General features: G+C 39.0%; 1 protein-coding gene across 2 annotated transcripts in view; it reads left to right on the top strand.

Annotated features, from left to right (window-relative positions):
- The first annotated feature begins 558 nt into the window (after positions 1 to 558).
- Positions 559 to 14,220, top strand: part of ANTXR2 (ANTXR cell adhesion molecule 2) — a 163,292-nt gene continuing 149,630 nt past the window's right edge. The window contains exons 1-3 of one of the 2 annotated variants that reach the window (XM_061192409.1): positions 559 to 1,367; positions 1,963 to 2,034; positions 4,070 to 4,141. In XM_061192409.1, the coding sequence (XP_061048392.1) occupies positions 1,216 to 1,367; positions 1,963 to 2,034; positions 4,070 to 4,141 (296 nt within the window). In that variant the 5' untranslated portion in view covers positions 559 to 1,215. The remainder of the gene's footprint in view (positions 1,368 to 1,962; positions 2,035 to 4,069; positions 4,142 to 14,220) is intronic. The other variant, XM_061192410.1, reaches the window with a different exon arrangement.

Raw genomic sequence — 14,220 nt, 5'->3', positions numbered from 1 at the left:
ATGCTTAATATCTGGAGCTTGAGATAAATGACAGTGGGATGAAATATTTTGAGGTACAACTGTCCATTCCTTAAGAGTTCAGTTCCCACCCCCGACCCCACCCCCGACCCCACCCCCATTCCCCCCACCATGCTGTTTTCTAGGCTTGGTGCGATGAAACAACCAAGTAGGTTTATAAAAAAAGAGGAAGTTGCCTTTCTTAGGTAGCGGTGCAGCAAGTGTGCTTGTGGTCATGGGGGTGGGGCAGAGTGCGGGGGGCATCGCCTCTCTTGAGATGGCTAGACTTCAGTTTCCCAAACCACGGCGAGCGCTGCTCTGCACAGCTGCTGAAATAGGCCGAGGCTGCAGGATACATGGAGATGTTTAGTTTCTAGAGGACATCTGTTTTTCTAAACTACGTATCCTCTTTCCAAAAACTGACAAGCGTTAGTCATCTTCAACTCGGCACGAACCCACAAGTGTGCGTGTGTGTGGCTCGGCGGCCTTCGGCTCAGGCCCCGCCCTCGGGCGCACACTGACACTGCCGGCACCCGGCCAGATCGCGCTTTTGGCCTGGTGTGAGTGGCTTCTCCGGAGCCACCAGTCCCGGGGCCAGCTGAGCCTCCTCCCCTAAAGGGGACCGCCCGGCTGCGCTGTGCCGGAGTGGAGTACAAGGAAGAAAGTTTGGAGTGCAGAGCGGAGTTGGGCCGCCGGAAGAAGGGAACCAGAAGAGAGGGGTCTCCACTCCAAGTTTGCGCGGCGGTGGCCGCGTCCCGGGGGTGCCTGTCGCGCTTCGCGCTGCAGCAGCCGGAATCGAGCCCTCCCGGCGGACTGGACCTGTCGGTCCGGGTTCCAGGCGGGCGCTAGAGGCTCGACCAGAGGCCGGGGAGGAACTTCTCTTGCAAGCTGTCGCCGAGGGCCCTTATTGTCTGCAGGAACTCTCCGGAATCGGGAGGGGGAGGACTGGATCGCTCTTCCACTGGGATTCGTCAAGAGTTCCGGCGGCAGCTGCGGCGGTTGCGGAGTCTCCCTTTGTCCTCCTAGGACCTCCCTCCTTCCCGGTCTCCCTCCCTCTGTCAGTTAGTAGGTTCTGCTGACCCAGGCGCCGGCGCCCTAGCTGCTCGCAATCCCCGACCCTAGGGTGCGTCCCTGCTAACTCCTACCACCCTAGCGTCGCCACCAAGTCGAGCAGAGGGGGCTGCGAGCAGGAGGGAGTCGCAGACCCCTGGCCGCAGGATGGTGGCGGGGCTGTCCCCGGCGCGCAGTCCCGGGAGCTGGCTGGTCCCCGGTCTGTGGCTGCTAGCTCTCAGCGGTCCTGGGGGGCTGGTGAGCGCCCAGGAGCAGCCCTCCTGCCGTGGAGCCTTTGATCTCTACTTCGTCCTGGACAAGTGAGTGCGGGAGGGAGATGCAGGGTCTTCTGGTGAGAGTGGCACTGGGTAGTGAGCTGTGGCTGGGGAGGCTGAGATGTATGTGCGACCTGGGGAGGGGCGTGGGTAACCCGGTGATGGGTGCCCTGTTGCTATCTCTGCCCGAAAAGCGAGCGCTTTCGGATCTGTGCGGGCTGCGGGGTGATAGGAGGATCCCCGAGCTGCTAGGCTCGCTGGGAGATGGGTAGTCACTGCTGGCCAGTTGTGGAGTTTCTTGGGAAACTGCGGCCACTTGGGATAGCCTTCTGCGACCCTGTAACCCAGACAAGACTCTTTCTCGGCCCCTCTGTCCTCAGCGCCTCAAGCTGGCTGAAGTTTAACATACCCACCAGTGTGGTTTGCGTTTCCTTTTAAGGAAGGCTGTGTTTATTTTGAAAAGCTGGGATCCTACTCCAAACAATTAGCAGGCAGGTGGTCCCTGAAGATGGGTTGACTTCCTAGATTCTCCTAGCACCTAAGTTTCAGATGCTGATGCTGTTACTTTGCTTGAAGAAGAGGTCAGGTTAGGCCCCAGTAAATGTGTTGTTTTTATGATCAGTTCAATTTCCTTTTTCAGGTCTGGGAGTGTGGCAAATAACTGGATTGAAATTTACAATTTTGTCCAGCAACTTACAGAGAGATTTGTGAGGTATTTCTCCCACTTTCCATTTCTAAGCAGGGGAGTTTAATGTGGAGGGAAGTTGGAAACCATTTGCAGGGAAAGCCTTTACTCAGTTGTTGATTTTTAAGTGCCTCAAGGTCTTATCACACACATGCTGTTATTAGGACAGCCCTTCAGTTGTTGAGGGCTTTTTTCATCTGGATCCCAGAAACTTGGCTCAGGCTCTGGGGAAGTATCTTCAGATACAATTCCAAATGTCTTTTCCTTTCTGAATTTTCATCTGTTCTGAATTTCAGTTATGCTTTCTCATAATTTACCACATTAAAAATTTTATGCTAATAGTATCCATAATATATTTTCCTTTCCATACAATTCTTAGCATTGTTGAGGTCCTCATTAAAAAAAAATAAGTGTTGGTAATCTTCAAATGAACACGTGTTAATAACCCACTACCAGGAAAGGCACTTGTGTGTGTTTAAAGAAACGACTTGTGTTTACACAATATGTGGGCGTGTGGCTGGTTTAAAATTTAACTGTTCTATATATGCAATAAGCCTTACTAGGAAAGATTGGTTTCTCTCCTATAAAAAGCATAACTGCTATGAAATCCAGCTTACTCTCTTATTTAGAGGTAACCAGGAATTAGTGGCATCCCTATTTAAAAATAACCTTAGGACACTAGTCTTTTGAGGCTTTTTTTTTTTTTCTCCTTTTTTTTTTTAAGAAGAAAAAATGCAATGAGCAAATGCAAGTTTATCAAGATAATGGAAAGGACATGAAAAGGAGCTGTATCATTAAATATTGCTTCTTTCAGTCTTGTTAGCCCAAATGTTTTCTGTAAAACAGGCTTGGATGATCAAAACATTTTGAAAGTCATGTTGCAAGTAACTTCAAACAATCTGTAGAGGCCTAGGCAATCCTTGCTTTTAGTTATTGGCAGCAGTAAGTTTATCCCTATAAAAATGTATGCTTGTCCATGTTTAATCATCAGTCTCCTGCTTAAGAAGCCAAGTATAACACTCATTTCTGGACAAGGTCTGAGGTAAACTTGTCTAGGAGAGAAAAATAAACAAGGCCCTATATCCTTAAATGTCAAAGGCAGAAGAAAGAGTTGTTTATAAATTTTCTGATTTAATCCGAGAGTGTGCAGAGTCCCATAGATTTTGATCAAAAGCAATGTGTCATTTCAGTATATTTCCAAGAAGTGGGGCTCTTATTTGGTCTGGTTTACAAATTGGAATTCTATAATACACAGTTCTCTGGCTCTAGTTGCTCAGTTACTAACCAACAGTGCATTGTAGAAAGTAAATAAAGGGTGACTACTGAAGAGAATGACTTTTCAAATATGTATAACCCTTTGCCATCATTCTGCTCTTCAGTTAGTAGGTCTTACTTTCACATCTTCAGTTTCAGATTTTAGTAAGAGTTGCATTGAGTGTCTTCGAAATGAGAACCATTTTGTGAGATCAAGGCTTAAAGCTTAAAAGGTGTAGCTAACCAGGGCAGTTGTTGCCAATTGGATTGTGATATTTGAGACTTAGAAAATTGAAAATGTCTAATCAAAATGTGATTTGTTCTCTTTCACATTGTCCATGACACTCTTTAAGTAATCTTACTTCAGGATAACTTCTGTATGAACTCCTTTCATAGCTGTGGTAATTAAATCAAACGGACTGCTCTCCAGCCCTAAAATTGGTAATGATAATCACTCTGAAGGGACTGGCCTCCTAGAAGGAGATGAGATAGAACATCAAAGGAAGAAGCACTTTCTACAAAAGAATTTTCCATTGGCCTAGAATTCATCTTTCTAGTTAGCCTCTTCCTAAACAGTCCTATGGGTCAAGGAGGAGTGCTTGAGAGCTGAGAAGCACTGTCTAAATCCAAAATGACATATGCAGTAATGTTGAGCAGAGTTAAGTGTATCTACTTAGGGAGTTCCATTTAAAAGAAGCCTGGACCATTCAGTGAGACTGATTTTAAATGAGACTCCCTAGCTATACATCTGTATTATATCAATATTTCTTTTAAAAATGTTTTAACTGCCTCTTTTCTTATTTTGCAGCCCTCAAATGAGATTATCTTTCATTGTGTTTTCTTCTCAAGCAACCATTATTTTGCCATTAACTGGAGACAGGTTAGTGCATTATCATTTCACTGCAGGCTTTTAGTAGAGACTAATCTTAAAGGAATGATTGATATTTCCAAGTGGTGATTCAGGCCTCTCAGTGGAATCAAGCAACTGCACAGACAATTTCGTTCTCTTCACTAATAGAGGGAAAAGGAGGTATGAATAATATAAAAGAGTAGGTAATCTGAAAATCAATATCATTCATATTGGCTGTGGAATGTACAGTGAAACCCATATCTCTGCCTTAGTTGTGTATTTACTGCCCCCCACTTTTCCCCTCTCTGTTACTGTAAGTAGTTCTACATCTTTCATGTTTAGATGTAATATATTAATCAACCAGGAATTGGAAGAATATTAGGGAAGAGAAAGATATGGGTCAATTTGGATAATCTACTAGATTGAGCAGACATCCTGAATCTCCAGTCTTACTCTGAGGTCCACTGATGCTGAATATGTTTACCTTTATAAAGGAACTTGCTTTCATTTTCGTGTGTGTGTGTGTGTGTGTGTGTATGTATTTTTTTTTCCCCAAACCAATATCATAGTATTTTATATGACCATTTCTGTGTCATTTGGACCCATCACTGTGGCAAGTTAGAAGTAGTCATTGACATATTTTAAAGAATGGTTCTTTCCATAGTGGGAAGGGAGATTTTCTACTTCATTTTTATGTCTCCTTCATTTAACACAAAGTATGCAAGATAGTTCTTGCTCAATTCTTGTTGAATAAATGAATGGGTTAGTGTTATTTTGAAATCAAATTTCTCCAAACTGTAGTTTTAGCAAGGGAGGCTGTTGTATCTTTTTTCACATAATATGTGGATTTCTGAAAAGTTTTGTCTTTAAAGTATTTTTTTTTCCTTTAAAAGTGTCAAGAAAGCATAATATTTAAAGGAACTCAGGGAGATAACATTTAAAATTCACATAATTGATTTGGAAAATCAATCCAACTTCTAATTTCTTTGTGCTTTAAGTTTTACTTTTCCTGGAGAGGAAATCTCTCTGTAGGTGGGGAGTCCAGCTTATGACCTCAGTCTCCTCATTGATATTTCCTCTCATACTTTTTTATGTGCATCTGGGTCTCATCAAGGGCCAGAGCAACAGTAGTCCCTAACAACCCATATACAACAGCTTTTTATACCCATTGATATAACAGTCCTTGCCTTCATGAAAAGAAGTTTTCTCTATTGCCCAGCTTAATTTCCAAAGAAACAACTTTTGATTCAGCCTATCCATTAGGACAAAAAAAGAACCAAGTTAACATTTATGGAGTATGTATAGAGAAAAGGATTTAGAATAATGCCAAACACATAGTAGACTCTCAGTAATTGTCAACTGCATACATTGTGCCAGGTTCTCTGTTAGGTACTTTACATGTGAATCCTTCAGCACTTTGATAAAGGATAGTCACAGGTCGGCAAGATTGGTATTGCATAAACATGCATGGAAAGGGTTTAAATCCTGTTCATCTCAACTAGAGATTCTTCCCTTATCATTGGTTGAATCTGATAGGGGAGGGGTTAGAATGGGATAAAGAAGTTTCTATTTCAAAAGGCAGCGTAATGTTGCACCTAAAAGTTGCTGAACCCATTTACTTGCCAAATGGTCATGGACAAGTTACTTAACTTCTTTATGCCTCAGTTTTTTCCATCTATATAATGATGATGATGATGGTGGTGATAATAATAATAATACCTACTTCATAAGATTGCTGTAAGAATTGAAGTCAATGAATGTGGAGAATATAGGACAGAGTCTGGCATATGTGTATTCAAGAGATGAGAGCTTTTTTGTTGCTGTTATTATTATCTGCAGCTAGGGAGTATGTAGTATTTTAATGATCAGGAGAAATTATGCTTATATACAGGAATTATTATCCTGCTTGAAAGGATTTATAATAAAATTCCAGGAGGAATTTTAATAATGCTACTTGCACTTTTTTTTTTTTTTTTCCCAATATAGTTGGCTCCTCTGGCTCTTTTTAAATAGAAATAAGTTCAGTTTTATCAAATTGCACGATTTGGCATGTTGCATTACTTTGGGGTGGCAGAACGTACACTGAGAAGGCCTGGGTTAGCGTTCCAGTTTTGCTACTTACTGATTAGAGACTTGGGGTAAATCATCACTCAGTGTGTCAGTTTTTATGTTTATAAACTGCAGACATAATCTACCATGTTTTCTTAAGAGATTTGTGAGGATCAAAAATAAGACAATGCATAGAAAAGTTTTTTGTATATCACAGAACAGTCTGCCCTAAAGGATTATTTTCTAAACCTAGTTGTTCATTTACTAATTCTATTTAATTAAATCAGTAACTTTTCAAATTTCTTTGGTCCTCTATATTTGGATATAATGTCACTTTTCGTCCATTATACAATTTTAAGTGTGTAGAAACCATTCACATATTTAGATGCAAGATCACTGAACAGATGTTTCCACAACTATTGGGGATCCTTGTTTCAAGGCCTAGAAAGGGGAATTCTATGTATAAACTTTCTCGATGTCACACTAAGAGATCTGAGTGCATGGAAAATGCAAAGGTCAAATATAGCATGTTTCACAATTTTGGTTCTGTTACTTATAATTCGTCAGTACCTTGGTAAATATGAGAAGTACCTATTTCATGTTTCTCAGAGTGTTGCTAAATATTTTCAGTAGAGATGAAGCAAGATTGGAAGGCAGTAAGTCCTTACAGTAGGGCTGTGTCTTCTGTTAGGGTTTCAGCATGAATTTGGTACTATGTAAATGCATGAATAGAATAATAAACATGGCAAGAAATGATCAGTTATGCATTTTATATACTCATGATCTAAAAATATTATTATTTTGAATAATTCAATTTGAAACACTCTCTTCTTTTCTTTTGCCCCCATGATTTTTATCTTCCATATATCTGTTAGTCCATCCATCTACCTACCTACCTACCTGCTTTGCCTGCCCTATCTGTATATGATGTATTGAGCATTGTGGACTCTGGAGGTAACACAAGGATGAATAAGCTATGTGACAGTAGGGGGCTGTTTGTGTACACAAACACATACACAAACACATATAGCTCAGGGCTGTATTATAGGATCAGGTAAGAGGAAAGTGCTGACTGTTGATTCAATATGGAAATATCCAGCCTTTCAATATTAGAGAATTTGAATCAGGACTAATTTTAAAGGATATTCTTAGCTATTGTGTTGCAAAATTGGGGGTAGTGAATTATGCTGAGTTCTGCTTAATGTAATCTTAACGATGTAAAAGTGATTTAATCGAAAACATTTAGTGAACAATTATTATGTGCTAGATATTGTGCAAAATGCTTTCCATTCATCACTTCACTTAACCCTTATATCAACTCCATGTAACAGATACTGTTATCTCAACTCTATAAATGAGGAAACTGAAGCTGAGAAAGGTCATGTAACTTGTCCAAAACACACAATTAATCAGTGGTGGGGAGTATATTAGCCAGAATGGTCTCTTAAAGTGTAAAGTAGATCATGCCCCTCTTGCGCTTAAGACAATCTAATGGCTTAGAATAGAAAGCACACGTTTCCCAATGGCCTAAAAACCCTACCTGCTTGCTCACCCAAACCTTTCCTACAACATTGTATGCCATAGTTTTGTATACTGGCCATCTTTCCATTCCCTGAACAGACCAACCTTCTCTCTGCACTAGCAGTTTTGCTGTCTGCCCCAGATCTTCCCCTGACCAGCTCATGCTTGTTATTGAGGCCTCATCCCACGCATCACCTCCTTTGAGAAGCCTTGCTTCACCATCAGGTGTAAAGAAATCCTGCCTCACCTCCCTGGTAACGTCTCACAATACTCTATTTAGTTATCACTTTTTGAAATTGTTCTGTTAATTAATCAATTTATTTTACTCCATAACCCTAATGTAAACTGCATGAGAGCAGAGGGGTCCTCTTTGTCTTGTTTACCTTCACCCATATATCTAACACCTAGAACAGGGCTTGGCCCATAGTTGATGCTTGTAAATATTTGTTGAATGAATGATTGAGTTGGTCTGTCTCTAGAACCTGAGTTATTAACTGCTATCATATATTTTCTCTCCTTGAGAAGTGATAAATGATGACTTATATTTGCTAATTTTCTCATTTTTATGTTATAGATCAGTTACAAACATTTCCAGCTCTCTTTTTGATATAATTGTCCCCAAATTGAAAAAGTCATATAATTGTTTGACCTGAGAATAATAATCAATTACTTAGGAAAAAATATTCCTTAGGCAAACTTGTGGGAAATTAAAGAGAAGTCGTTTGATTAAATTTATATGAAAATTTAAATAATATACACATTTCTATTATTTGAAAGGATTTCTTCTAATTCCTTTAAATCTGAATTAAAAATTTACTTGTGATAAAATAGTCTTTTTTTAAGAGTTGGTAACTTATAAATTGGTTCATTCATTTTGCAGCGAAATTTGTCAGTATCTGTAAAAGTTCAGAAGTCTGCTATCAGCAATTCTACTTTTTAGGACTATACCCTACTGAAATACTAACACCAGTGTGCAAAGATAGGTATGTGCAAAATTAAATACTGCAGCATTGTTCATTATAGTGAAAATTGTAGTAAATCTAAATGCTCGTCAATTGATGATACTATAATAAATTTAGACATAGAATGGGATACTATACAGTCATTCAAAGAATTGGAAAATCCATATATATCACCATGAAAATATATCTAAGATATACTAATTGAGAAAAGCAAGTTACAGAATACTCTGTTAAAGATGATAAATCAAAACAAACCAAAAATTTACCTGTTTTTATGGTGTGTGTGTGTATAATAATGAATGCATGGAAAAAAGTCTGGAAGTTGAGCAACAAGTTGCTAACAACAATGTTGTCTTAGCAGTGAGATTCAGGGTGGGGAGAGCCTTCATGTTTTTAATTTCCATACATCTAGGTTATTCAATTTTATTTCAATAGCAATGTAATACTATTTGTAAAAAATTAAACAAATACTTAAATTAAAAATAAATGTTATTGACTTCTGTAGCCAGAGACAGCTATCTTGGAATCAAAATGGAACTCAAGGGTTGGAAAGAGTAAGCATTAGGAATAGATCATATTCAGCTGTTAACTTGGAGGATCCTGAAGGCTCCTTGTTAAAATGAAAACACCAGGATTGGACTTTGGGTCAGAAAGACATAGGAGCTGTATACTAGCTGTGTGACTTTGGACAAGTTATTTCACCTCTTGCTGCCCAATTCGCTTGTCTGCTAAAAGGAGCTAATCATTCCTACCATATAGAAATGTTGGGGTGATTAAATGCATACAATGCGTGAGAAGGCCTAATTGATGACTGGTTGGGAAGGAGACTGAGGTTGAAATGGGATTTGGAGGTTATCATTGTACCGCACCAATGATGTGCCAATTCCCAAAGTTCTAGTCTTTAGCTTTTTTTAGTTCTTAAATATATATGCATTTTCTCAATGTCACCCAAGGTAATCATGTGCCAGGATTCTAGCAGAAGTTTGGAGAAGTCAAGTGACTTTGCTCAAAGTGACACAGCTAAGGAGTCAGAGCCAGAATTCACGCCTGGGTGTGGCTCCTGAGCGTGACCACCTAACCACTGCACTGCCTTGGACTCTCTCTGTTCCCCCTTCTCCAGTTTTCACAATTAGTCAGAATTGTCATAATTCAAAGACATATTCATCCTCTAAATGTGTTCTGTTCTCTTACAAACCAGTGATGCGGTGAGAGGAAGTGACTCTATTGTTTTTGTTTTGATTCTATTAGGGCAGTAATTATTCCTGTTTAGAAAAGTCAGTTTTGGCCACACGTTGTGGTAATCCTGAGAGGTCTGGGCATGGCAGCAACTCGGATTCTGGGCGTGCATATGTGAATAGTTACTTTCAGTGAAGTCCCATATCTGCTTCATGAGTGTGTTCTAGAAAATTAAATACATTGTTGCTTGTGCCTGGAAGACAGACCTGGCACACTGAGGTGGTAAAATGCAGAGGTCGGTTTCTCATGGCCCAGTAAGGCATTGAATGGGGAAATGGAGTATAAACATTCAAGATACAGCAGATGTGAACTTTAGGTGTGATCTGTGTACCACACTTTGGTAAGTGTAGACTAAATTGGAGAAAAAATTTTCACGAACCCAGATTGTGTGGGGCATTTTTTAAGCAGATATTTTTGAATCTAGGACTTTACCTTGGATTCATTGGTCTGGAATCTGGACCACAGAGACCTTGGCATATATTGGCTTTAGAGTGACATGTTAAATAAAGAATAAGCAAGTTTTTATATAAAGTACAAGTTACTAAGATGTAACTTGGGATGTATTAGAAATGTTTGTGTCTGGAAAAATCATCTTTTACTCTTTTGAAATCTTTAAAAAAATTTTAAGTTGAGGAGCTAGTAGGGAATAATTTTTTTTTTTTCCTTTGGCAATTTGTCCTTCATACAGTACGTTGTATAGCAGTATATAATGACTCAATTAAATAGATAGCGAGGATGGGTATAGTATTTGAATGAATGAACAAATTTCCCCTCATGTAATTTTTCTAATTTTGTCAGACTGATTAATATTGTAGTTTATTAATGGAAGGAGACAAAAGTAGTAGATAAAGTTCATTGAGCACTTACTATGTATCAGACATTTTGCTAAATGCTTTATACGTAATAGCTCAGGTAAAGTACAATGCTAAGTGGATTCTAAATCATTTGTATAGACATGAATAACATCTTGAGAACATTGTTTTGTTTCATATTTTACTCAATCTACTAAGTTTTACCTTCCAAGAGAAACATTTAATTATGTTATGTAACTGACTAATTTAAAAATTCTTGGGTATTCCTACATTTTGTTTGCAGTTTTGTTCATTTCAAGGACTAATATCTCTGGCTAATATTCTCTTGAGGATAAGGAACAGAATTGACCTATGATATAAATACCTATAGCTAACTGACCTATAATATAAATACCTATAGCATTTATGCTTATGCAGTTATCTAAACTGGCATTTGATAGCGTAGATGCACGAAGCTTTTAGCTTTTGTGATAGATTGATCTTCTGTGACCTCCAATGAAACACAGAATACATACAACATATATGCATACATGTGTATACATGATTATATATGTAATATGTATAATATATATAATATATGTGTATGTAAGTATTTTTTATTTAAATATATAATTTAAAAAATCTGGGTTGGGCCTATGGCTTACTAAATTTAGCCAGTGGAATGCAGCAGACATGAACATGAAACTGAGCCTCCAATAACAATTTGCTCACTGCTCTTCCAGTCTTTACTGTCAATCTCCTCAAGGTCATTTATCTTTTACCTTAGTCACAATTTCTATTTTGGTTATCTATTACTGCATAATAAACTACCCTAAAATTAGTGGTATAAATACAATTTATTGTTTCTCATGATACTGTGCATTGAATGGGCAGTTCTCGTGCTTCACATGTTGTCAGCTGGGAAGCTGGAATGGCTAGAAGAGTTGAAATGACCTCACCCAGGTGGCTCGCAAGTTGGTGCTGGTGCTGGCTGTTGTCTAGGAGCTCAGCTAGGACTGTGGACTGGAGTCTTCATTCTCCTGCATGTGGCTTCTGCACATGGCTAGGTTGGGTTTCCTCCTCTGCATGGTGGTCTCAAGATAGTTAAAGTTTTCATATGGCAGCTAGCTACAAAGGGTACAAAAAAGGAAACTCCCATGCCTTATTAAGGCTTAGGCCTGGAGTTGGCACCGTGATCATAGAAAAGCACCCCAAAACTTAGTGGCTTAAACAACTATTTTGTTATCTCTCACAATTCTGTGAGTTGATGGCTCAAATGGAAGGTTTCTCTGCCCCATAGGATGTTATCTGGTGTGCTATAGTCATAGAGGGTGGTTGTTGATTCTGAAGCACACCTAAAGCTGGGATAACTTGGTTCTCCTCCATGTGACCTCTGCATGTGGCCTGGACTTCTCACAGCATGATAACTGGGTTCTGAGAGAGCATACCAAGAGCAAGTATTATAAGATGAAGGAAGCAAAGTCTCTAGTTCTCTTAAGGGATGGACTCAGCTGTCTAAGAATATCATTTCTACCTTGTTCTATTGCCAAGCAGTAACAGGGCTGGGCCAGATTCAAAGGGATGGGGGATAAATTCCATCTCTTGATGGGAGAGTGGGCACATATAGAGTGGGAAGGAATTGATGGAGGTCATATTTGGAGATTATCTACCATAGTTTATCAGGAAGGTAATAATGAAATTCCAAAGATGAATCTCTTTCAGAAATAAACAAGCCAGCTTGGAGAAAAAAAAAAAAAACCTGTGTGTAACCAAAATAACAAAGGAGATTGGTAATTTTGGCACTGGTCTTTAGATTTTGGTGTAACACGTAACCCATGTCAGCAAGTTTTGACTGACAGGTTTTATTTAATTTTATTATTTATTATTAGCCTCACACTCTCATTCCTCTTATTCTTTTATATAAATTAAAACTGTTTGTTTATTAGTAACATTAATACTTTCTCTTTTATTTTTATTATTTTAATATTAACATTATCTCCTTCTTGAGTTAGGTTAGAATAGATGGGCACATTTCCCTTTACCTTTGTGATTTTGAATAGTATTATTAAATTCAAACTCTCAAAGTCTTAAGAATTAATATGTAGAAATGTGAGAATTGAAGTTTTATTTGTTAGAAATGACAGTTTTCCTAAAATATTTTAAAATTGTGCTATAAAAGGAATACATTTTAGGATTGTTGGTACTCAGCTGTTCAAGAGCAATACTGAATACTTATGCGTATGATTTGGAGTTTGTATAACTTAATATAAAGTTTAAAAATTCTATGTGTTTTATGAGGGACTGGTGAAGGGAAGTTCTCAAATGAGGCTCCCAACTGTGACAAACAAAGCCGATAATTCCTACTTACATTCCCTTCTATGGCTAAGAGACAGGGGTACCGTGAATTGATATAAACAGTTGGTATTGATTATTGAACACCTAGGTGCCATTCAGTGTACTAACTATTTACATGTAATAGTCTCTTTAATTTTTATAACAACTCCACTTCATAAGTACTATCAATATCCCCATTTTCAGATGGGAGAAATGCACGCCCAGAGAAGGTACTTAACTTACCAAAGTCACAAAGTTACTAAGGCTCGTAAGTGTTAGAGCTGGGAATTAAGGTGGCCAAGGCCCCATGCTTGACCTGTGGGTTGCGTTCATGGTTTGATGCATAATGAAAGAACTGAGGGTGAGCTGGCAGATGACCTTGCTCAGTCCCTGACACGTTATGTGTTAAAAGAACAATAACTAATATCTATGTGACACTCACTTTGTACCAGACACTTTATATGCATTAACTCCTTTGATTTTCACAACAGCCCTGTGGAGTTAGTGTTGGTGTTACCTTTGCTTAACATGAAACAACTGAAGGATGCAGAGGTTAGATAATTGGCTGGAGCGCTCTGGCTCCAGAGCCTGGAGTCTTATCCATTGTGCCATCTGTTGCCTCAAATCCAGCCTGCCACCATTTATAGGTTTTCTAGAAGAGCAACATAGCAGTGCAGAGGACAAACTGTAGTGAAGAGGGTTTGTTTTGGGCACTATTCACTTCCTTTCTCCTGTCTATCTCCTCTACCAGCCCTTCTGTACAGGTGCCACTACCTTCTGAATGCTCAAAGCTGCCAAATAACATTATATTATAAACATGATAGGAGGCACCTAATAAATATCTATGGAATGAGTGAATGAAAACTCCATTGGGACAGCCATTCTTATTTACATTTTATGGATATGGAAACTGAACTTCAGGAAATTAAATAAGTGCAGATGGTTACACGGTTTATTTGTTGCAGAACCAAAGTTTCAGTTCATCTCTGATTTACTCCAATCCCTGAGTCTTCCCATCTCATTCTGTAGCTTTCCATATAATTCCTTTCTAGGACCTTCTCCTTATCAAAACTTCAGTATAACACCTTCTTCCCTCTTTTCTCTTTTCCTTTCCCCTCCTCCTTTCTGGATCTATATCAAATTTTTTCAACCCTCAGTTTACTGAGTGAGCTCGCCTTGGAATCAAGAAGAAAGTAAACTGAGTGAAAAAAATCCT

This window comes from Eubalaena glacialis, chromosome 5 (assembly GCF_028564815.1).
Source record: "Eubalaena glacialis isolate mEubGla1 chromosome 5, mEubGla1.1.hap2.+ XY, whole genome shotgun sequence".
NCBI classification, from domain to species: Eukaryota; Metazoa; Chordata; class Mammalia; order Artiodactyla; family Balaenidae; genus Eubalaena; species Eubalaena glacialis.
Note: the sequence above shows the minus strand (reverse complement) of the source record. Positions and strands in the feature narration are given on the sequence as shown.